Below are 25,804 nucleotides of genomic sequence, written 5' to 3'. Positions count from 1 at the left end.
TTGATACGACTAAAACTTGCATGAAATTATTAGAAGGCCTATACTTAGTATGATAGTTACTAATTCGTGAAATTATTAAAAGACCTAGACTTAGAAGACCTAGACTTAGTATGATAGTTTCAAAAGTCCTACCAATATAGAAAGATACAATAAAGAGTTGTGTAATTACAAACATATCCACTTGTAATTTTTAGTCACCTTATGCTTTTTGGATGTTACTCAGTCTATATTCTCCCTCTTCATAATTTGCATGGTTACGACATATTAATAAGACTAAGACCTAGACTTAGAAGACCTAGACTTAATATGATAGTTACAGAAACCTGACCAATATAGTTGAAAAGATAATTTACTCTATAAGTCTCTCTCTCTCTCTCTCTCTCTCTCTCTCTCTATATATATATATATATATATATATATATATATGATCATAGAGTCGTATGAACCCAACTACTACCATTTACGTCCAACATCGATGGACCCCACTGAATTTGGCAGATTAACGTCCAACATCGATGGACCCCGCTGAATTGAATTTGGCAATAACGTCCAACATCGATGGACCCCGCTGAATTGAATTTGGCAGATTAACGCCAACATCGATGGACCCCGCTGAATTTGGCAGATTTAAACATCATAAACCTTTCTTCGGGATTAATACTGAGTCCATTTGTATTTACAAATGAGTGATGACAACGGACATTTTTTTTTTTTTTTTTTAAATTATTATGTTTGGGTCATAATCGGGGTTAAGGTAACAAGTTTTTTTATTCACGTCCACAGATAAAAATTTGACAACTTTAAGGAACATGATCTAAAGTCCATTGGATTGAGTCCAATTTGATAAATGATATATTGGTATGTTCAATTAAATGACTTACAAAAATAAAATAAAATAAATAAATAACAATTCTATTTTTACCTATGAGGTTCCTTTTTACTGGCGTTGAGGCAAATATAGTCGTCGAACATAAATATATATATTATTCTGTAATTTTATTTTTATCTTTAACATTTGCTTGGATGCTAATTTTATATTTTTGTATTGTAGTCAAAGATGAAATGCTAGATGTAATAAAGTAATTGACAAATTCATTTAGAATAGGAACTCCATTGGGACATCTAAAAGAAATTAAGTAGGGTTTTTAGGGAAGTTCAAAATTAATTAAGTTAACAACCAAAAATTAAACAATAAAAAAATCGAAGAAATAATATAAGTTTATAAGTAACTACTTCCTTCTAATATTTTACGAAGGAGTCTCAGACTTAATAGGTGCTCGAACCGACGAACAAAACACCCAAACTGGTGCACTCCTCGAAGTAACACAACCACCCACTATTATCTTATCAATGATCAATTCAAAAGTACAACAAATTAAATACAAAGTTTTTTTATCAATATACAACGATTCAAGTACTAATTTGACCGTCGAAATGTATTTAGCATCACACCAGTACCAGTCTCCTGATCATCACTTTTTTTTTTTTTTTTCTTTTTCTTAAATATATGAAAGACTCGATTTCGACCATGCAGAATTTTGCATAAGCCACAGACAAATCTATAATAGAAAATGTGAGATTCCAAGATAAAAGAGAACTATATAAACAAGAACAATGTTTGGCTTTACACTAGTAAGAAGATATCTTTCTCCAAACTGTTAGTCCGTTACAGTGACAATAAGAAGATGACATGCGTCCTTGCATTTAAAATATCTATTTTTTTTTTTTCTTTTTAAAAAGATTGAATCCCTAAAATTCAAAAAAGACGTGCGCATGTCATCTTATAATTGTGTTACCGATAATTAAAAAAAAACTTAAAATTTTTAAAAGATTGAAGCTCTAAAATTACACATGTCATTTTATAATTGTGTTACTGATAATTGAAAAAAAAAAAAAAAACAACTTATAATTGTGTTGCACCAGTATTTGGAAGAGATTCCTCCTTACTAATACAGAGGCAAATATGACCCGCCAACACACACACATATATATTCTTTCATGTAATTTTTTATCTTATATTTGTCCAAATCGGATTTACATGCAACTCCCTCAAACTTGTAATATTCACATATGGTGAAGAGTTAAGAAAACCTTACACGCCTCTCTCAAACTTATAATATGTTAATTGATTGTCACAAATGTTGAAGTTTTGAGACAACCTAAAATCCACACCACTTTATTTTTTCGGAAAAAAAAAAGGGAAAATTACATATAAATGGAGTTAAAGTTCCATATTTACTTAGAGGCTGAGTCAAAGTTCCATATTTCTCTAAAATGGATTGCTGAGGTGGCACATGGTTTTTTACTGTTTAGAAATTGTGATGCCTAAAATACCCTTCTGCGAAGGTACTACTTTTTCTTCGAAGGTACTACTTTTTTGAACTGAAGGTACTACTTTTTGGCGTTCAGGTACCATGTTTTTTAAACACTCGCGAAGGTACTACTTTTTCTCCGAAGGTACTACTTTTTTGAACTGAAGGTACTACTTTTTTTAACTGAAGGTACTACTTTTTTATTAGGGAAGGGCATTTTAGGCATCACAATTTTTTAAACAGTAAAAAATCATGTGCCACCTCAGCAATCCATTTTAGAGAAATATGGAACTTTGACTCCATCTCTGAGTAAATATGAAACTTTGACTCCATTTATATGTAATTTTCCCAAAAAAAAAATGGAGATAATGTAGCCAACTTCCTAGTGATAACATTACAGAATCTGAGAGTACTAGCTCCTTGATTAAGCAGATAGAGAGAAATGGAGACGAAGGAAAAGGGAAGCTACAAAGCTCATGTTCTGGTCCTTCCCTTCCCTGCCCAAGGCCACATAACCCCAATGCTTCAATTTTGCAAGCGTTTGGTCTCCAGAGGTGTCAAAACCACACTAGTAAACAGCATCTATGTCTCCAAGTCCATTCACGTAGACGACCTCAACAGCTCAATCAACGTCGAGGCCATTTCTGATGGCTTCGATGAGGGTGGCTGGGCGCAAGCAGAGAGCCCCGAGGCCTACCTTACCAAATTCTGCGCTGTTGGGTCGCGGGATTTAGCCAATCTTGTCAAGAAACTTGATGATGCTGGCCGACCTGTGGATGCACTTGTTTATGATGGGTTCTTGCCTTGGGCACTTGATGTGAGTAAGGAGTTTGGACTAGTTGGAGCTGTGTTCTTCACTCAGTCGTGTGCTGTCAACAACATATATTACCATGTCCATAAGGGACTTCTTTCACTCCCACTTTCTGATTCAACTGTTTCAATCCCTGGATTGCCACCTCTTGAACCTTGGGAGACACCATCCTTTGTATATATTTATGGGTCATACCCAGGTTTCTATCACATGGTTGTGAATCAATTCTCTAACATTGACAAAGCAGATTTGGTGCTTTTCAATAATTTCTATGAATTGGAAAAAGAGGTTAGTTTATTGCTACGCTATGTGTGACTAATTTATACCATGCGTGTATTTTTCTGTAATATTTGAATTTGATATGAATCATTTTATATATTTATCAAGACTGTGGATTGGATGGCGAAACTTTGGCGTGTGAAGACAATAGGGCCAACCCTTCCATCCATGTATCTGGATAAGCGGCTGGAAGACGATAGAGGCTATGATATCAATCTCTTCAAGCCAAAGTCTGCCATGTGCATGAACTGGCTAAATGAAAAGCCGAGAGGCTCTGTTGTTTATGTGTCGTTTGGTAGCATGGCGGAAATTGATGCCGAGCAAATGGAAGAAGTAGCTTGGGGTTTGAAGGAGAGCATGTTTTACTTCTTGTGGGTTGTGAGGGCATCCGAAGAAGCCAAGCTCCCGGAAAAGTTCACGGATGATGTATCCGAAAGAGGTCTAATTGTGACATGGAGTCCACAGCTAGAGGTGTTGGCTCATGAATCAGTAGGGTGCTTTGTTACACACAGTGGTTTCAATTCAGTTCTTGAAGCAATAAGCTTGGGAGTGCCGCTGGTGACAATGGCACAGTGGACAGACCAGGGCACAAATGCAAAGTATGTGGAGGATGTTTGGGGCATGGGAGTCCGGACTAGGCAGGATGAGAAGGGCATTGTGAGAAGACGAGTGTTGGAGCTGTGCATTAGGGAAGTCATGGAAGGGCAGAAAGGGAAAGAGATAAAAGAGAACGCGATCAAATGGAAGAATTTGGCGAAAGAGGCCGTTGATGAAGGTGGAAGTTCTGATAAGAACATCGATGAATTTGTAGCAGAATTAATACGCCCCTAGTGGTATTTAGAAACCCAATTAAGAATAATATGCTTATGGATTTGTCAAAAAATGTTTGTTAATACTAAAGTCATGAGCATATAATGTTAATAAGATTAGAGATTTCTGGTTGATTTACCCGATAATGATGTGAATAATATGTGAACAATTTCTCCAGAAAGTTCGTTAGTTAATTAATTTTTGTATATATTATCAGGCAAGTGTAAGAAAATTAATAATATATGCACGACTGATATGGGCCATATTGCAAAAATTAATTAACTAACGAACTTTATTAATGGAAAGAATTTCATAACCTAATCTCTGACCATACAATTGCATCTTAAGGACCTGAATAACCTCAACTGCAAAACATCAATTCTCTTTTTCCACATTCCACAATTCTGTTCATTAACATTTTTACTGAGAAATACTTCATAGTATACTAAATTGCACTGGCTGTAAAGCTCACCAATTTAACTCGCTCGAGAATAAAAATAAAAATAAAAACAAAAATGATTATTACAATGATTTGCTCGAGGATGAATTTAGAGAAATCTGTAGATTAAATTACAACATTACCGCACAAGGAACTCTTACAACAGACATATTTCACATACTCAAACCAAGACACTCGTAGCATAGAATCTTTCACATCTAGCCCCACCACTTTGTGTTTGCAACGATGACCTATCATTCCTCAAAACTGATAAAGTCTAACATGTTCTACCCAACCCCAAAAACATTTCAATTTCACCAATGTTCGCAAAACCACCTGCATTACAAGGAGTCCGGACTAGTGGACGATCTGATTCTTGAGGGCATCTGCACGGGTCTGCCTAATTCACCTCCAAACCTGTACTTCAAGGAATCAAATTCATCAAGATCAAGTTCATCCAAACTGCCGAAGGTTCCATCATCCTCTATGTGCAATTCATTCCCCATGGTACAGATCTCAGCCACATCTTCATCACTACTACCTTCTTCATCGTCGTCGTTAGTTCGAACCATTGACCAGTAAACAAAGTTCGGCCGGATGAATCTTCAGATTGAAGAAATTCAACATAGAAAAAGGATAAAAGTCAGCAAAATATGCAAGAGGCAATCACAAGAGGTCCCAACAATATTGTAGGAGATAGATATTGATTACACAGCCTGGGAAGAGTTGTTCTCCTGTCACTGTTTTGGTCCAGAAGAACGTGATTAAAAGGTTAGAGGGTTGCTCAATTATAAGATCATCTGCTTAAAGATCTATTATGTAGCATTTAATTGATGAGCCCAAAAGGAGTTGATTTAGGGGTCAAATTTTCAAAATATATAACAGGATTAACCAATGTATTGGACACAGAAAAATACCTTCATGGAAAGGATTTCATATAATTACTCATCACGTTGTTTTATATCAGATCTATGAAAAAGGGCTCTCAAATTTGTCCTTGGACCTCAAAATGAAATGTCTAAATAATTAAATCCAAGTCAGTCCATCTCAAATCCAATGATAGAATTGTTATAAATTTTCTAAATAGGGCCACAGGTGAACCGCACAAATGTAAATGGCTATGCTGAAGACCCCCTTCCAAAGCTCTGGATTCTAAAGAAGCAGTCAAAAGACAGGTATATAGAGAACAATGTCTTCCCATCTTTTGCATCTATCAAAATAGATCTCCCACTACGTAACATGCAATTTTAAATAAATCCTACTAAAATTACTTAGACCCAAAGATAAGAAGATAAACCTGTCAGATTTTGTCAAGCCTTTCTATCCCACCAAAAGCTCTGGAAAATTCTGATTCCAGCAGATCATCAAACATGAAGCTCTCTGACACTGTAAATAGATGAGATGCTTTGGCCTGCCGAAGAAATTCCTGTACTATGGATGGCAGGCACACCTGCCAGGGATGAAATCAAGGAAGATTAAGCCCCATGCTCTGTCAAAATTTAAAGGGAATTAACCAAAGCTCGCAAGACATATGTAAGTTATTGGCATAAATCATGCATCACCTCCTTGAACATATCCAAAACAGGCTCGGCCACAAAAACTCTCTTATTCCACTCTTTTCTATTACAAGTTATCCTATTATATAATTTCTTAAAATCTTTCCTTATTCAACCATCACATATTAGTTTTGTTCGGCCTCTTTGTCCTTTACTTTCTATTTTAACTAACCCCTTTTACTATCTATATCAGATGTACACAAACTACCGAAGCCTACTATCTCTTGTTTTATCATCAATACGTGACACTTATAATTTCTCTCTATGATGCTGACAATTAATAATTTCTTTTCTAGTTAATCCAACCTAATATTTGCATCTCAACCACACAGATGCATTATTCCTGTTACTTTTTTGATAACCAGCACAAGATAATTGGTCTAATATTAAGAATGGTTTTTTTTTTTTTTTTTTTTTTTTTTTTTGTCTTAAAATAATCACCATTTCAATGTCACTTATCAAAATTGTTTAGTTTTTTCTTTTAGGTATTTAGTTCAAATCCCATATATTCAGTTTTAGTTCTACAAATTTTATAACTTTTGAACTTTGTGCAATTGAGGGTGGGCCTTGGCTCAATGGTGAGGTTGTTACATTGTAACCTGGACGTCACAGTTTCTAAATCAGAAACAGCCACTCCATGTGAAGCTAAGACGTGGGAACCTTGTGCACAGGGTTAGCCCTTTTCAAACCTTGTGCAGTTCACCATATTTTCATTTTTGTTGCTAGAGTTTCCCTAAATGTGTCCATCATAATCATCAACAAGCAAATATTTTTTCTAAAGCTAATTAGAACAGATGTGGCAATAATGTTGATCCAAATTGTAATTTTAATTTTATATGAAAATTATTAGTTTCCTCATATATATTACAAACAATAGTTCTTGTCTCACATTATACATCTTGGATAAAATGAACTACAAGAATTTCTTTTTCATTGTACGACCTACCAAATTTTCTCTATTAAAACTCTATCACATGATTTCTCTAAATGTATGAAAATCTTTTGTAAATCCTACTTTTTTCACATCTACATCTTCCACTAGTAAATGGCATAAAAACATTAGTAAATAAGGGGAAAATCGGGAAATTCAATCTACAATTTTTAAAACTGTGCTAAATTCACCTTCAGTGGGTTCAAAGGATGCTTCAAAATTGACTCAATAGGCATAAAGAGCAGTTGTGATTTGAGCGGAGGAACATCCGTCATTGATCTCATATGAAAGCAACGCACATACATGAAAGCCTGTGCAACAGAAAATGACAGCACAACACCAAATTTACAGTCACTTCAATCATTTAAAAATAAAAAATAAAAATCAAACGCAAAATTGCAAATTAAATACAAGTATCAAATGAAGGCCCTCTCATTTGTGAGCATACAGTGAAACTGAATAATGGGTATCAAATGAAGGTCCAACCTATAGCAACCTCAAAAGCATCAAGATAGACAAAATTATAAAGCAAAAGCAACAGCTATCATTTAGGGGGCAGACAAACGCACCTACAAGGGTTTGGAACCTATACCATAGGTTGGCTATATTTTAATAGTAATGGATGACTATATATGTTTGTGCAACATAAACCGAAGGGAAATTTTTATTTTTATTTTTAAAAAATAGGCAGCGGAAATTGTATCTTCTAAAATTATACAGAACAATTTCCTGGACAAACTAACCATTCAAGAAATCAAAAATTCCTAATATCAAATTTCTAAACCACCAATATGAAGATAATTCCTTCATTTTAAGCAACCAAATTACAAATACAAAACTCTAAAATTTATTAAACCTATATAATCCAATTAAAAGACTGTCACTAGCTCTTACAAATGCCTTACTGTTTATCATCAATTGTTATTGTTTAACTCTTGCTGATCCTAACTGAATGTCAAAATATCAAATACCTGGCATCCAGAATAAAAAATTCTATGAGCTTCTGGATTGGTATCACCATCATGGATTTGACAATATTCAGAACACCAATCTACCAGCCTGAGACCTCATAAACATAGCAAGACACACAGCATTAGAAATAGACACGCAAGATTTAAAGAGCAGATTATAAAATGCTCATCAACCTTTTCAATATGATAGCAACAAATGAGGCTGACGAAAATTTTGCACGAGACAAGTAACTAGCAAGATAAGCAACAGCACTCATCCTGAAAGGAGCGAATAAAAGAATTAGTACCTACAAAACTTTGTACTGCATATATGTAACTAGAACTTGTGAATCTTCAACCTTCACATTGCAGATTCTATGTTGCCAACATTGTGACTGACGATATCAAGAATATTAAATGTAGGAACTGAACTGCACCATTAACCAAAAAAGGAAGGGAAAAAATGGCTAGTAAAATCTAAATTTGGCCTGATACTGATGTAGTCCAGTTTTCAATGAAATTAGGAATTGGAAAAAAATTTATCCATCGCTAACAACATTTATATAGGTGTTTGGTAGGAGGGGAGAGAGAGAGGGGAATAATATGATAGAATCGCACAAACAAAAAATGCATCTTTATTTCAGGTACTCTGTTGAGCACACTAGCACAGAGGAAGTTGGCCACAGATACTGCACTGAAAACACCATTTATATAGGTTTACTGTAGGAGGAAAGGGAGAGAGAAGGCAACACAGAGAGAAATAAGTCATACAAACAAAAAATGCATTGTTATTTCAGGTACTCTGTTGGATACAAACGCACACACATATAGGAAGTTGGACACTGATACTCCACTAAATCTCACACAAAATTCCTTAAATTTCTTCAAAGAGATCCTTTGAAGTTTATGAGATACAAAAATCAACAGATAATGTAGTACACAAGTGAATAATGATATATATTAACTTAGGAAAACTATAACGATACATATTAAGCTCATCAAGCATTTGCTCAAGAATATACGATGTAATTCGTGGAATAAAAGCAGTAACAAACCTAGCTGTGATCTACCACGTATGAGATTTTAGAAATGTATCTCCATTTTTTTTTCATCTTCTGCAACTGACACTCATATTTTTTTCCTTTTTTTTTTTTTTGGGTTAAGGTGCAACTGACACTCCTTGCCACTGTCAGAATTCAACACCAATAGCCTTAACTGAACAAATGTGACATAAGTTGGAAATAAAAAAGCTACAAAATAAGTTTAATTATTTATAGAAGTGTTTTAAGATCACAGGAGAACGGATGAACAAATAAATTGATAACAAAAGACTGAATCTTTGAAAGAAAGAAGCATCAGAAAAACTAAAATATCTTCATCCTATACCTATCAAGTGGGGATTGACCTCCCATAAAAATATCTGCAAGCATATTGGCAAATTTAACACCACAATTTTCAGGATCCAATGAACATGCAAAGAACATCACAAACTGCAAAATGTTAAGCAACAAACTTTCAACGAAGAGGTGTGACCGTGTGAGGTGCGACTCAATGCATAAACTAAAAAAATCCATTTGCAAATTCGTCACGTTCAATGAAATATGAATATAAAGAAAGGAGAAAAATTAAAAAACAACAAGAGGGATAATTTTATTATTATTATTATTATTTTTTTTTTTTTTTTCTGAGTTGATACTCACAGCCCCATGCCTCCACTGGCCCGTTGGTACAAGAGGAATAATTGTTTTGTCCATAATACGTAAGCATGTGCGATCAAGAGTAATTACCTGGGCAAATTTTGACTTGTACGTATTCATAACAGTTTTCTGAAATGACTGAAGAAGAGTTCCAAATACCTAATCATGAATATTGTGGATGGGGGTGAAGAAAAGAGAAAAGGAAAACAGATTAGCAGGATCAGGACAAGATAGTGATCTGTTTCTTTTCTTCCTCTTTTTTTCTTCTACTTATTATTATTTGTTTTTGTTTTTGTTTTTCTTGGTAGGTAGCATAATAAAATGTAGAAGAAAGATAATCCTGATTGTTACCTCAATCAATCGACCACCTTCGATGCAGGACTTGAGATGCTCAAAGATAAGCACCATCAAGCTATCTAATTTTTCAGCAAATATGTCTCCCACAAAAAAGTTCTCATTCAATGATTCTACCAGAAGCTGGAAACAAAAATTAGCATTATCAAACAGAGGTAGGCTGAAACAAAAATTAGCATTATCAAAGAGAGGTAGGCTGAAACAAAAATTTAATTCCATAGAAACTTGAAAGATCACAATTAGCGAGAGAAATTAAAATAATCATTTTTGGAAACATATTTTACCATGGTTTCAAGTTTTGAGCACAAAATTTGCATATTCTAATATGTAACAATTTTCCTTCTTACAACATTGCTTACGCTCCTCAGGACACGAAGACAACCTACCTTATAATATCAATTGGGTTTTGCCATTGTCATTCTGCTTCAGAAAGTTTGTTGATGCATGTTGCTGCCATTTTACCATCATGAACCCTTTAAATTTTTCTTTATCCTTCTCTTTTCCCAAAGTTACTCTTACACCTTGAAAATCAGCATTTCAGCTTTTTCTCATCCAAGACAAGAAGTTAGTAGGGGCTTAAAAAATATTAGGGACTTGAATCCAAAAAATGTACAAAATTTCTACAGAATTTTCATGATGATTTTGAATAATTTGGCCCAAGTCCACCAGATCAACTAATATGCTGTTAAAGATAATAGATTCTTAGAAACATTTGTACTCTAATCTGTGATGTGCTGATTTGCTTTTTTAACAAATGGTTGTTCTCAAATACATGATTGGTACTTTATGGACCAGTTTAATTGTTCATTACCCATGCATCAAGCGTTGTCTTATTCACTTTGCAGATAACATGTGGTAGCTATGTATCATGCAGTGGTTAATATTGGGTATGTAATAGCAACATATAATACTGGTCTAGTAAATATATAATAGCAATATTATATTATCATGCAGTGGTTAATATTTGGTATGTAATAGCAATATTATAGCAACATATAATATTGGTTAATATTGGTATGTAGATGCATTACCATGTGGATTCCTTATTCTATCTCCTTAATTAATTTTAGGAAATTTTAAGCAGTCATTTCACAGACTGTGGCATTTAGCCATTATGAAGACAGGCTAGATCCTAAGAATACCTACACCAGTTAATGCATCAGTATATGACCTTGATTCATATCAGTTTAGCTACAGCCATAAATATTTCCAATTGTTCATTAATCTATCAAGAATCCAATTTTTTTTGGTTCTGAAATTAAAAAAATTCAAGCAGAGATCAAAACAATTTAAATACCATATGTACAATATTATGTATTAAAAGAACATTTTTAGCCATACAGACGCACATATTGAATTTATCATTAATCATTACACATTATTCACAATAATCAAACATGAATTATGTGCACTAGTAAAAATATAACACAAATATTGTGTTTTATACAAATAAAGTTTCAAACTCATATTATACTTGCAAATCAAGTTTCAAACTCGTATTATACTTCCATAAAGTCCACCAGATCGGATTCACCAATTTCTAATGATCAAATCTACACATGACACTATCATTCAAAAATAAGACAAATTTAAACAGATACTAATGGACGTTGCAAATTAAAGTTTAAATTTTTTTGACCAGAATAGAACAGAAAGAATAAATCATCCTTCAAAGCCATACCTTGCACATGGTTGAGAATGACTCCTCTGTGCTTGTACACTATCATTTTGTCAAAATATAGAGGAAGAATAAAAATAACAAAAAACAAAAAGCAAAACAAAAACAAGACGACCTATTATGGAGCATATTATGTTTTCTAGTCGAGTTTGAAATTGGATCAATAAGCTATGAGCACTCCAAGGCTGTAATATGAACCAAGATTCTTAAGCTTGAATCAAGATTGAGCAAACAGAAGCTCAAATATCACTCAGAACAACCAAATCCAAGTTGTCCTGATCTTGTGCACATTTTAAGCCACCTTGAGCAGCCTAACACTTGACTCAAATGGCTTGTCTATAACCGTAAGTGTGATTGTTGGACACAACCAAACAGGTTTAAAATCAAGGAAAAGAAATTGCGTACTCTGGACTTCAGCAAAACATAAATACACTGCTAAACTAATCTTTGTTCCAATAGTTTCATTAGTAAAACATCACAACATAACAGTATCAACTTCTAACTAAAGAGATTTACCTGAAGGGGAAAAAAAGAGAGAGGGAGAGAACTTCCTACTAAAGAGAATACAGAGGCAATCAAATCAAAGATATTAACAAATACATGAAACACACCTCATCACTGTCTTTCCTGGCATAATCTGCAGTACCTTCCACCTCTTCTAGCTCCATCTCAAAGATGCCTTTACTGGAATCATCTTGTAAAATATCGTCCAAAACTATCTCCACCTGTATGAAGCCGTAGTACAAGATATTAAAATATCTAATCATTACTCTCTTTTCTCACAAATTGACAAGGCAACCTCATATAACTCACTTCCAAATCTATCAGCCTAGCCATCACTGCAATTACCAACAGGCTTCCAATAACTTCTCATAGAGAACCACTCTCTAGTCTCAGCACGTTCTCCACATACATCACAATCAACTACCAAAACAAGTAGCCATATTTTCAGATCAAATGCTTTACAATTAATAATGGTGGATATTTATGGCAACAAAAAATATAGACTAGCAAGACTTGAAAAATGCATTACAGCAATTCATAAACAAGGTTTTGGGCTCAGGTCCCAATTACTTTAGCGAATTCCTTATCATGCATGCTTGAATCAAGCTAAATAATTGCAAAATTGTGAATGTTCAGGATGCAATACCTCGCACCAATTGGCCAGCAAGAATAAGCACCAAATGTCAATCAAAACCAGCATGCATAAACAAATTGACCTATGCATCAAGCATAAGGTATCTTATGAGGATCACTATAATCTGGCAGATAAGTTCCACAATAGAAAAAATGAGCTCTCTATATGAAAATATCTCATAGGGTAGCTTAAAAAGGACCATGACCCTCATTTTGATTGGTTAAAGTCTCCCATCTGAAAACCCCTTTATTGTATCAACATAGAAATGCACATCCAGAGGATCTATGGCACGAGTAAGAACAAAAGTGCAAGTTAAGGATATAGAAGGGTTGGACTGGACTCAGAAACACACCAAACATATAAATCCTTATTTGAATGTTGTAACTCAATTAAACACTTCAACAACCAATTCAGGTACAAAATCATCAAAATAAAGGGACTATCAAGTTGGGAATATAAGTTGAACTCACAGTTTCCTTTGTATATATGTTCGGCATTCTCTGGATTATTATGTCCTGTAGTTTCAAAGGGGCAAGAGGCACTAAATCAGCAATGTCTTTCAGCGCTGAATGCACACGATGAAGAACTTGGTTCTTTCTTGCAACAACGCATGGCTGCTTCAGTAATTCCGGGAAGGAGTAAGGTGGCGTGAAATTGCTTACAAGCATATGCAAGCATGAATCAACATATTTTCCATTTGATGCAGCCTATGATATAATCAGAGAGAGAAATAATCATTATGACAAATATGAGAAAGAATATGTTATAATATATGCCAAAGTGTGCGAATATAACTTCCAAGTAATCCATCAAACATACATACCAAAGATATTATTAGTTCAATCAATGCATCCATCACATCAGGCCCGTAGTTCCACATGTTCATTCCAAATATCTGAAGAGTTACCAATGAGAAAATTACAATAATCAATTAACTAATGCCATGTACAGAAATGTTCATGTGTCAATAACTCTTGGAAGAAAGAAGGGACCCATGGTGAACAAAATCTATATAACAAACTGCTCCAGATAGTGCCTTCAAACTTGTCTGCCAAACAACCCAAAAAGTTCTTTAAAAAAAACAGAAGAAAAGAAAAGAGAAGAAAAGCAAAAACAAAAAGATATACGAGGTAAACAAAAAAAAAAAAATCGACATCAAAATATAAATTTGTGATTGAGTAAGAACCTACCACAAGCAGGGCCACCTCATAAGTGGTGAGACGTTCCGTATGGTGCAAGACCCCAATCAACTGGTTATAACTGTCGCTCTCACCCTGAATCAGTAATATTCTGCTTTTAGAGAACTTATTAACATCAAGGCACTCAGGCATAAACAAATATCAAATAGTTTGCCCAGTTTCTATGCACCAAAAGTAGCATTAACCATCCTCTGTAAAGTCTAAAAGAAAGAAAGGGAGCAAATATTCAAGAAAGGGAACAAATATTATTTTTCATAAATTTATATTAAATTTTGAGAGTGGAATAACTACCAAGACTTACCAAAAAGAAAAGTAAATAATTACCAAATATCAAAAGATTTGGGCTATAACAATTTCACTAGATAAAAAGGGCAAACCCGCTCCCGCCATTGCAAGGTGTGGGGAGGGTCAAATGTATGCAACCTTCCCACCGCATGCGGAGAGAAGGTTTCCTTGTTACAAACCTGTAACCTCAAGGTCACAATGGAGCAACCTTACCATTGAGCCAAGGCTCACAAAGTTTAGATGTATTTAAAAATAAATCTAAATTTGGATATGGTCCAAAGAAAATTTACCCATCACTTTGAATGGTAAGAATATGATTGTGATTGAACTTGCAACCCAACCTTTGAATCAACAGTCTTATTACATTCTATTCAAGTCAAGCCAACAAACTTGTGCCCCAACATGCATGCACACTCTTGTTATATCGTTATATTATCACATATCCATAGGTCACTAGAACATGCATGTGGGATCACTTAAGTTACTCGCATTGCTGAAGGTCCATGTAATATATATCATCTAATAATCTGCTGTCAGGGGTTCAAATCCACCAGACAAGAATATTGTTAGAATTAAACCAAGACTAACTACTAAAGAAAAACACAAAAACACACATACAGAGGATGTTTTTACTATCTCCCAATGTACTGATCTTACAATTATAGTTTGTTATTACATAAGAGCTAAGCAAACATTAAAGTAAAACCATGCAGAGAAACAATCTTCGAGAAAATTTGAGAATGCTTACCAGTGGTACTAATCTAAGGGCATCTCGGATGTGATAAACCAACTCCGAATCACTGAAATTAACATCGTCAATTCCATCACGTCCTGCCATTTCAGTTGCAAATTCCACTCCCACGATCTTTGTGCCAAATGCTAGTGACACAGTAGCAGTGCCTGGAAGAAGGAATTTAATTAACCAAACCCGTAAAAATGCAAAACACCAGTAGGCCGTATGTGCATGCTTTAGCAATCAAAATGTCTATGTAAGTCTTGGAATCAGTTTGGCAGATATCCTAAGATTATATCACACAGTTATTTATCATCTCTGTGTGTAATTTATTCTCTCTTTAGGTGTGCATATGAAAAAATGAAAACCAATTAAATAAAATAAGATAATTACTCTGACTGTAAAGCACTCCAATAAAAAGAAATTTTAATCTTCTTTTTCCTCCACCAGCATCTAACGCTAAACAGCGAACTTCAAAACCGATATTGACGGAGAGATACATTTCATTAGATTCTAAAACAGATGATGAATAGTCTTAAAATAGAGAGAGCATATATACAAAAAGAAATTACATAACGAATCAGTGATATATATTTAATTTAGAAACAAATCATATGAGCAAAGAAAGATACATACCATACGAGTTGCAAGAAACAATTCATCGTTTTAACCTCAAATTCATGTACCCTTATATGCGTGTATGTAAGCATGCATTAGATTCTAAACTTGAATTCTATACCGTTAGAACAATATCTAGAGAGGAAAAAAAAAAAGGGACAGAGAGTGTTTACCAAAAATAAATGGATGGAGAGAGGGGGGGATGATGGCGGCGATGAGAGAGAACAGAATCGGAAGTAGGCGAAGTCTCTGTGTTTCTGTGTCTCTGCCTCTTGGATTGCCGCCACACCAACGACTTCAGTTAGACGCCAATGTCAATTCAAACGCAAACCCTAACCGTAACTCTAACCCCAACCCTAGTGGACTGTTTGAACCTAACCGTGGTTACATTAGACGTGGGACTTGCCCTTTAATCATGGCGCGCGAAGGTAATCTAGTAAACAAACATATCAGACACACAGGTCTGATGCTTTATCAAAAGGAGGAGAGAGGCGTGCATGGTGCACTCCTGAGTCGTGTGAGTCGGTGTCGGTGGGCGCCCTAAATTTGGGTCTTTTAAAATTCAAAATTAAGAAATTGTATGATTTTTGTTGCTAAAGAAGATATTGGCCTCTAGCCCTCTCTCGCCCCATAATAGTTTATTGGACAGTTGTTTTGCCGTCGGTCACTATCGCAAACGGCTCCTCTCGCTCTCTCACTAAAAATTACATATTATCACTTTGTTAAAGGGTTCATTTCTTCTTCTTTAAATGCTTTTTTTTTTTTTTTTTTTTTTTTTTTTTTTTTGAGATTTTTACATATAAATAGAATTAGGGAGCCATATTTACTCATGTATGAAGTCAAAATCTTACATTTTCACAAAAATGAGTTTGACTTAAATGGTGACATGGCACATGAAGTTTTACTGTTTAAAATTTTTGTTGCCTAAAATGCCCTTCTCCCTATCCCAATGCATTTACCTTATTACCCTTGTTTAGAAAATATGGTACCTGGAGGTCAAAAAGTGGTATCTTCAGTTCAAAAACGTGGTACATTTAGAACAAAAGTGGTACCTTCGTAAAAGGGACTTATTTTTGCAATTGAAAATAGCATTAAACCCCACACCGCTAATTAAGTTGCACATTACATCCATAAACAGCTCCATTAGCGTCATGAATAACACAAAATATTCTCCAAACTAGCTAAGCGAGTATTTAGAAAACATGGTACCTTCAGTTCAAAAACGTGGTACCTTTAGAACAAAAGTGGTACCTTCGTTAAAGGGACTTATTTTTGCAATTGAAAATAGCATTAAACCCCACACCGCTAATTAAGTTGCACATTACATCCATAAACAGCTCCATTAGCGCCATGAATAACACAAAATATTCTCCAAACTAGCTAAGCGAGTATTTAGAAAACATGGTACCTTCAGTTCAAAAACGTGGTACCTTTAGAACAAAAGTGGTACCTTCGTAAAAGGAACTTATTTTTGCAATTGAAAATGGTATTAAACCCCACACCGCTAATTAAGTTACACATTAGATCCATAAACAGCTCCATTAGCGCAATAAATAACACAAATATTTCTTAATTATCATATACTACATCTAAATAGTTAGTATGGTAGATTTTTTTTTTCGCACCATTTTAATCGGCAAGGCTGTTTGGGACTTTTGAATAACTATTTCAATAATGCAATTGTTAAAAAAATTATGATATCCAAAGATCATGTTTGATATGGATCTAGGTCATAATTAAATCTTTAGAATTTTTCAATGATAATAGGGAAATAATTTGGTCTCTAGACCTCTTATACATGAAGATCATTTAGAATTTTGATATAGGTCTGGGTCCTAATTAATTGTATGATGCTACTTATATATATATATATATATATATATATATATATTCATGACAATCATTCTATTCTCATCATACAATTAATATATATATATATATATATATATATATATTAATTGTATGATGAGAATAGAATGATTGTCATGAATTCAAACATACATCTTATACATTATAACTTAAAGAGATTAATGTGTTATTGAGATTCTGGAATGCCCCAGTCTAGAATTATATTTTTCTTTACATACAATTATAATTATACTGATGTGTTATTGAAATTTTGGAATGCCCCAGTCTAGAAATTCTGGAATGCCTCATCTTATGCATTTAATTATATTTTTTCATTTTGTTTAAGAGTTTGAAAATTTGTCCACGTTTTCAGTTCCTATTTTTCACCTTTTCCGTTTCGCCAACTTCTTTAAGGTTGGTTAATTTTTTCGTTAATATGATACAATTAAATGTAGTAACTTTTTTTTTTTTTCTTTTTTTTCTTTTTGACAGTGTGATTGGAAGATCGATTCTTGCCATCAAGAATTTGAATGGATGAATGGGGGTTAATATTACAATCAAGACTTTGTATGGACGAGTGGGGGCTAATAAATTTTCAAACTTAATAATTGTGTTCTTATTTTGCAAAAGATGATTGCTTCCTTTAAATTTAGTGATTTAGTTTTTTATTTCTTGTTGACTTTATTATATTGGATGGATGATAACTTTTTTGACATTCGTGGTGACTTAAAGTATTTTGTAGACATGGTACTTCACTTGATGGTTTTGATTTAATGAAAAGTAATGGATTTTGATTGTTCTATTTAATAAATACATGTTAGGCTCTTCTATTTAATAAGAAGGTTTATAAATTTTTCAACAGCAGTATTAGGAAATTGATGATTTTCTTGACAAATGGATTTAGTCCCTGTTTTGGAACATTGATAAATGGTGAATTTTTTAATTGTAGAATGAATTTTTTGTTGTAGTGATAGGCATTGATTAACATTGATGATTTTTTTAATTGATGAACGAATTTAGTTCCGGGGAGAAAAACTTTGAAGAAGTGAGGGCACTTATCAGGTAAAGAGAACTTTTTGCCAGGTTTCATCATTGTTTGATCTTACTCCTTACAAGCTTAAAGCCCTAACCCTAATTTCGACAGCTCTTACATTAATTTGTGGAGGTAAGTTCCTATTTTGTAAGAACCAAGCGCACCTCCTGAAGGATAATTTGGGTTACAGGTACTATTCCATTATGGAATTGGCTTAAAAGCAGCTTCTTTACCTATCAAGTAAAGAATAATTGTGTTTACGATATATTGTAGAATTAAAAAAAAAAAATAAAAATAAAAATAAAAAATTAGCAGATAAACAATGTTCCAAGTGATCTTGGAGTATATTTTGTACTATTCATTCCCTCAAGTCAGCTAGACTGGAATATAGTTTGTACTCTTTATGGCACTAATTGATTTATTTGTGGATGTAATATGCAACCTAATTAGCGGTGCGAGGTTTAATACCATTTTCAATTGCAAAAATAAGTCCATTTTGCGAATGTACCACTTTTTTTCCATAGGTACCACGTTTTTGAACTAAAGGTACCACTTTTTGGCCTCCAGGTACCATGTTTCGTAAACACTCGCTTAGCTAGCTTGGAGAATATTGTGTTATTTATGGAGCTAATGGAGCTATTTATGGATCTAATGTGCAACTTAATTAACGGTGTGGGGTTTAATACCATTTTCAATTGCAAAAATAAATTCCTTTTACGAAGATACCACTTTTGTTCTAAAGGTACCACGTTTTTGAACTGAAGGTACCACTTTTTGGCCTTCAGGTACCATGTTTTCTAAACACTCGCTTAGCTAGTTTGGAGAATATTTTGTATTATTCAGAGCGCTAATGGAGCTGTTTATGGATGTAATGTGCAACTTAATTAGCGGTGTGGGGTTTAATCTCATTTTCAATTGCAAAAATAAGTCCTTTTTACTAAGGTACCACTTTTGTTCTAAAGGTACCACGTTTTTGAACTGAAGGTACCACTTTTTGGCCTTCAGATACCATGTTTTCTAAACAAGGGTGATAAGGTAAATGCATTGGAATAGGGAGAAGGGCATTTTAGGTAACAAAAAATTTTAAACAGTAAAACTTCATGTGCTATGTCATCATTTAGGTCAAACTCATTTTTGTGAAAATATAAGACTTTGACTACATCTATGAGTAAATATGGCTCCCTAACTCCATTTATATATAAAAATCCCTTTTTTTTTTCCTATGTTTTTTGGGTCACTGTGTAACTCTTCAACGTGCTTGATTGACGTTTTCAATGCCATATACTTTTGTTGAGGAGATCAAGAGTGAAATTGATAAATCAACGAGTCAGTGACCTAGTGGTATCAACTTCTTACTTCTCAAAAAGAAGTTAAGGGTTCAAGTCTCAGTAGAGATATGTATGTGTGAGTACCAATTAGGAAAAAAAAAAAAAAAAAAATTTGATAAGCTCGGGAAATAATTTTTGAATAATTAATTAGTAAGTTGCTTTGGCTAAATTTTCAAAATTTATTTTTTTCACCAACACCAAAAAAATACAAAATATTTTTCCAAAAATATTGTACGCTCAAACAAAGGAGCCTAAAAGCTTGCAATTATTTATTTTCTTTTTACCACCATTGCGCCATTTTATTTATTTAATTGTCTACTACGGAGGTGAAATCCTCACCTCAACCCTCATTTGAGATTATGCAAATTTTTATCTTATCTATCATGTATATCCGTCAATCAAAAAAAAGGGACCGATTAGAAGAAATTTTCTACCAAAGTTTAACACTGAAAAACAAAAATGATTTGCTGACAATTTATTGAATGAACTTGTGATTAAGCGGATATGAAAGCTTTGTGTCAACAACAAATTCATGGCTAACAATTGAGTCCAAAATTTATTTTGGATTTTACTAACTAGTTTGGCCTCTATTTTATCGCATGCTATTAATGTTTTCTTGGCAAAAATAAAAAAAAAAAAAAAACAAAAAACAAAAACATAGCAATGTTGCAATTTGTCATATCTGCTGTGTTGAGATCATGTACATTACAGCAAGTGCCTCCGTCGCTTCTTTCCTATCGTTGGATGGCTTTCAAGGAATGGTATATCAAAGTGCATTATGCAAGCATTATTCATTAACCTAATTGATATAGCATCCAGCTGAGTGTGTACTCTATCTCCTACAATAAGCACATTACTTGCAAATTAACATTTTTGTGAGGAAATTCCTCACAAATTAATGCCCAGAAAAGAATTTCATAAAAAAAGATTACAGAGATTTTCGTCAGCAAGTAAAAATGTTTATTCTTAGATTTTCTAAAAAGGATCCATTAAGTGGTAGCAGTACAGTATGCATTGTGGTGTTGCAATTGCAAACAATAAATACTCCTATGGACTGACACTTGCATTTCTAGTTAATCAACCGTACCACAAAAAAATAATTAAAAATAAAAAATAAAAAAATCGTGATATATACCGTAAAATACTAGACCATACCATATTGGCATACTATTATCCTCTTCTTTATTTTATTTTATTTTTTTCCTTTTACATATCCCATATGTTATATAAGTTTCAGCCTTTCTAAAAATACAATTGAATAAAACAAATATGGACCAACAAACATAGAAAATATACTATAATGAAAATAACACCACAAGAAGAAGAGGAAGAAAGTGGTAGCATTAACTTTTAAATTCCAACAAACGATCAGCTAAATCGAAAGAAAAAATAGTAATAAAGAAAGCTGTACATGTCAGAAAGCTATAACTAGGCAATTACCTGAAACATTTGAGTGAAGTTACTAATCTTCCGATATAGAAGAGTCAAGATCAGTAACAGAGCATAAAACTATACATAGAATAGAATCATTACCATAAACAATAACAAATAATTACATGCAGATTATAGTACCATTCATTATCATATCATTAAGCTATAAACATACACAGTATTAGTAAAAAAAAACAAGTTGGTAGCATCAACTTTCAAATCCAACAATCAACCAGGTATATAGGAAGGAAAAATGTAAAAAAGAATGCTGAACATGTCAGAAGCTTATAATTTGTAGATTCACCTGAAACAGTTGAATGAAGAAACTAATTGATCAATATAGAAGAGTCAAACAACAACCAAGACACTAAAATTATTACATTTATTTAAACAACAAAAGCAGATAATTACATACAGATTATGGTGACATTCATTACTACCTCTCACTCACGCGTAAGATTCACCTTCACCTCTCCAGCAACAATGAGTTCCTCTATGAAGTCAGCATCAGCAGTACTTGGTGGCATCAAAATTTCATCATCTGTAGTAAAATTGTATCGCTGCCCAATGGCTCTCAGAAGTTGGTACACTTCGAACATAGTAGGCCTCTCCTTGGGAGGGGGCAGTACACAAATACATGCAACTTTAAGGAATTGGAAAAGCTCATTATCATAACCCTTCCCAGCCAAAGAGTTGTCAACGGCATCTCGAAGCTTGGAGTTGCTTGAAAGTTGTGTAATCCATTCCACCAAATTTCCACTAAAGGTTTCAGGGGCTTTAGCCACATGGGTAGGTCTCTCACCAGTCACCAACTCAAGAAGCACAACTCCAAAGCTGTAAACATCCCCCTTAGGGGTGGCCATCAGAGTTCGTGCATATTCAGGAGCGACATAACCCAAATCCCCGAACTCCCCATTCACAAACGTACTCAAATGAGTATCAACGGGGTTCATGAGCCTAGCAAGTCCAAAATCAGAAATTTTGGGCTCAAAATCCACATCCAGCAAGATGCATTTGGAACTTATGTTACGATGAATGATACGGGGATTGCAATTATGATGAAGCCATGCAAATCCTTTGGCCGCCCCTATACCAATTTTGAGCCTCGTAGCCCACTCCATAGATTTACCACCATCATTCACAATATGTAATTTATCATAGAGGGTACCATTTGACATGTGCTTATAAATCAAAAGTCTCTCTTTCTTAGCCATGCAAAAACCAAGAAGAGGAACCAGATTACGGTGTTTCACGTTCCCCAAAGTACCCATCTCAGACATAAATTCTTTTTCAGAGTGTTGACTATTTTGCAACCTTTTCACCATAAGTGAAGTGCCATCTTCAAGGACTGCCTTATACATAGTTCCCGTTCTTCCTGATCCAATGATGTTGACTTTGCTGAAATTGTTAGTAGCCTTCATGAGATCACTTAATCTCATTTTCGAAACAGACTTCTCGAACATGGAAAGCTGAAAATTACAATACCTTTTTTTATCAATTGATATTGCTAGAATAATGAATCTTGGAAATTATAAAATTATCAAATATTACGGGAAATAGATAATTGAATAACTAAAAAAAAAATCCTACTCAATAGTAAAAGGCTGTCAGAGCAATAGATTAAATCAGCCTACCTTGATTCCTTTGGCTCCCTTTATACTCTTCGCCCATTTATTTTCTTCAGGGTCTTCTTCCTTCTTCTTTTTAGACACCCTACGGATATAGGGGAACATACCAATAACACCTAATGCTGCAACAATCAGCCCACCAGCAGCCGCTCCGGCAATGATTCCAGTGTGGGTTTTTGCCTTGGGACCTTGGCAAGGGGGCAAAGGACCCCCGCAGAGTCCATCATTATTTGCATAATTCTCTGCTGGAATTGTAGCATTGTAAAAATTTGGAACTGGCCCACTCAAGTGATTGTGGGATACGCTAAATGTCTTCATCCGACCAAGCAGGCTAAGCTGTGCAGGAATTTGACCTGTCAACTGGTTGTTGTCGAGTTTAAGAATATTCAGATAGGTACAATTGGCAAGGCCTGATGGGATCCCTCCAGAGAAATTGTTAGATGATAGATCAAGAGATGTAACATACTGGACTAATGTAGAGATGTCGGCAGGAATAGCTCCATAAAGCTTGTTGCTGGAAAGATCTAAGCCTGTCATGGCTGAGCAATTTACAAGACCACGTGGAAACTCGCCCTTGAGTCCCATGTCTGGAAGCCGGATATTTAAAACCTTGTTCTCATCAGGATGCCAGCATTCAATTCCAATAAATGTACATATGAAACCTTCAGTACCATTATCAAAATTCCATGAAGTGCTTAAGTAATTGAATGGATCTTCCAAGGAAGCTTTAAGAGCTTTTAAGCACTGAATATCACTCTCAAGACCATAGCTGAAACTGTCATCCAACAACAACAGTACTAGGATACCAACAAAAAGAGTAAAAGTTCTGCTAATTAGTGCCATATTTATGAAGAAGCCCATCACAACTCGCACGGATCTAAGGATGAGAACCCCTTGATTGCTGTTTAGCTCAAATTAGTAACCTGCAATACCATGTTCCTTTTAACACCTGACCTAAAACAAATAAAAAATCAACATAGAGAATAAACTGAATTTGGCACTCTATGTAAGTAACTAGAAGACGAATGCAAAGTCAAAACAGAACTACTTTAACTAACAGATGAGCAATTAACAAAATCTTTCATGTACCAAAATTAAGAGACAAAAGTACCAGGGGAGTTTATGCAATTATGCTGATGCCCCCTTACCAAGAGAGGACAAAAAATTATTGTCTAAAGCAAGAGAGAGAAATGAAGAAGGAAAAGAATGCTAGAACAGGGAGGGGAAAAAAAAAAAAAAAAAAAAAAAAACGAAGCAGCAAAAAACAGTTGCTACAATTCTTTTAATATAAATCACCCCCTCTTTAATGCCCTAGCCACCCTTTATCTAGCAATCCTACTAAAAAACAGAAAACTACATAAATCAGGAAAGTTTTGAAAAATGAAAAATCAGAACATAACAAAAATCATAAAGTTGACAGCAGAAAATTAGGGATTTTATTTGGCCTTCTTTGCACTCCTAGCCTTCTTTGGGTGCTCCTAACAGTTCATAAAATCACTAACTACATCATTTGCACTCTATGTAAAATTTCAACATAAGAAATAAATAAAGTAATTAGAAATGAAAACAAATAAGAAACAACTATTGTTTCAAATAATTAACCTGAAATTTTTTGAAGTAAGGAAATAAAAAAAAGGGGACAACATGCATGGAAATCCCAAACCTTAAGAGTCCCTGAATTAAAAAGGGGGAGGAGGACCGAAAACACAATTAAGTTTAACTAACGGATTATATTTAAAAAAAAAAAATTCAAAGATAACCCATAGGAAGAAAATCAATCAAAAGATGAAAAAAAAGCACAAAGAAGAAAACTTCAGCTACGCAGACCTACAAATAACGCATGAAATTGGAAAAACTAAACCTAATATAATGAGCATCCAAAATCTTCAGTCCTCAAAGTAGTGAAAACACATACCCAATTGACTTCCCTCAGTCTTTTATCACCATGAGAATAAATTCCCGAAACCCAGTTGAAAAAAAATGGAAAATTGCTAAAGAATTTCAGAGAAAGCCACATCACAAACCCTACCTCATAAAGATCAAACAACCCAGGGAAGGTCCATCGCTGTCTCGACAGAGAAAATCAAGAACTTGGTGATCGCACCTCCAAATCAACCAAATGCCTCAGAGAGAAAGCAACGACCCAGTTTGTTGAAAAATTCAAAGCCGGCAATAAACGTTCAAAGAGAAATGGGGTAATAAAATAAATTGAGCAGAAGGCAATGAGAGTGGACCAGCAAGAAATAGGTAGTAAATGTGCCTGTAAATTTTGGCGGTTTGAGATTCAACTGAGGGCCGTTCGATTGGAAGTATTGTTGGAGAGGTGAGAGGTTATTGTTGGGTCAAAGAAGGAACGCCCATCTTTTTCCAAGCTACGTACGACTGCAACGACACTCTTTGCTGTGAAAAATAAAGTAGGAATTTGATGACTTGGGCTCGTATGATTTGAGCTCGTTCACACAAAACCCATAATTTATGGGATTAATTTCATTCACCTTTAAATTTTATCAAATATCACTCATAAATATTTTTCAAAAATAACAATCAATTAGCTTCATTTTTTCTTTTTCATCATAATCACGATTAAAAACATAAAAAGGACAGTTTTGTTTCTAATTTTTTAATCTCATTTAGTCCTAAATATAAAGTTATTTAAATGACCATTATACCCTCATTGACACCTCCTCGTAAAGTGCTCACCGCCGCAGCAAGGCCACCACCCACAAGCCACCACGAAGAGGAGGAT

The 25,804-nt window shown here is 34.3% G+C and overlaps 2 protein-coding genes and 1 pseudogene across 4 annotated transcripts; 1 reads left to right on the top strand and 2 right to left on the bottom strand.

Annotated features, from left to right (window-relative positions):
• The first annotated feature begins 2,658 nt into the window (after positions 1-2,658).
• LOC132269216 (UDP-glycosyltransferase 74G1-like) lies at positions 2,659-4,346 on the top strand. Its single transcript, XM_059770322.1, has 2 exons — positions 2,659-3,411; positions 3,511-4,346. The coding sequence occupies exons 1-2, from the start codon at positions 2,755-2,757 to the stop codon at positions 4,231-4,233; spliced, it is 1,380 nt and encodes a 459-aa protein (XP_059626305.1). The 5' UTR covers positions 2,659-2,754; the 3' UTR covers positions 4,234-4,346.
• A 358-nt stretch (positions 4,347-4,704) lies between these two features.
• LOC132269676 (uncharacterized) lies at positions 4,705-16,344 on the bottom strand (annotated as a pseudogene).
• A 5,399-nt stretch (positions 16,345-21,743) lies between these two features.
• On the bottom strand, positions 21,744-25,470 carry LOC132269215 (probably inactive leucine-rich repeat receptor-like protein kinase At5g48380). 3 transcript variants are annotated; one of them, XM_059770319.1, is made up of 3 exons: positions 25,088-25,470; positions 23,065-24,012; positions 21,744-22,899 (listed from the first exon to the last, which is right to left on the bottom strand). In XM_059770319.1, the coding sequence occupies exons 2-3, from the start codon at positions 23,917-23,919 to the stop codon at positions 21,874-21,876; spliced, it is 1,881 nt and encodes a 626-aa protein (XP_059626302.1). In that variant the 5' UTR covers positions 23,920-24,012; positions 25,088-25,470; the 3' UTR covers positions 21,744-21,873. The 3 variants fall into 3 exon arrangements, with proteins under 3 accessions (XP_059626302.1, XP_059626303.1, XP_059626304.1); XM_059770320.1 differs by having other exon boundaries at positions 23,065-24,007; XM_059770321.1 differs by having other exon boundaries at positions 23,065-23,981.
• Between the last annotated feature and the right edge of the window lie 334 nt (positions 25,471-25,804).

Source organism: Cornus florida, unplaced genomic scaffold, assembly GCF_030987335.1.
Source record: "Cornus florida cultivar Cherokee Brave unplaced genomic scaffold, ASM3098733v1 CherokeeBrave_3.0.0_Hap2_Chr08, whole genome shotgun sequence".
NCBI lineage: Eukaryota > Viridiplantae > Streptophyta > Magnoliopsida > Cornales > Cornaceae > Cornus > Cornus florida.
The sequence above is the reverse complement of the archived record's forward strand: the minus strand, read 5'-3'. Positions and strand labels throughout refer to the sequence as shown.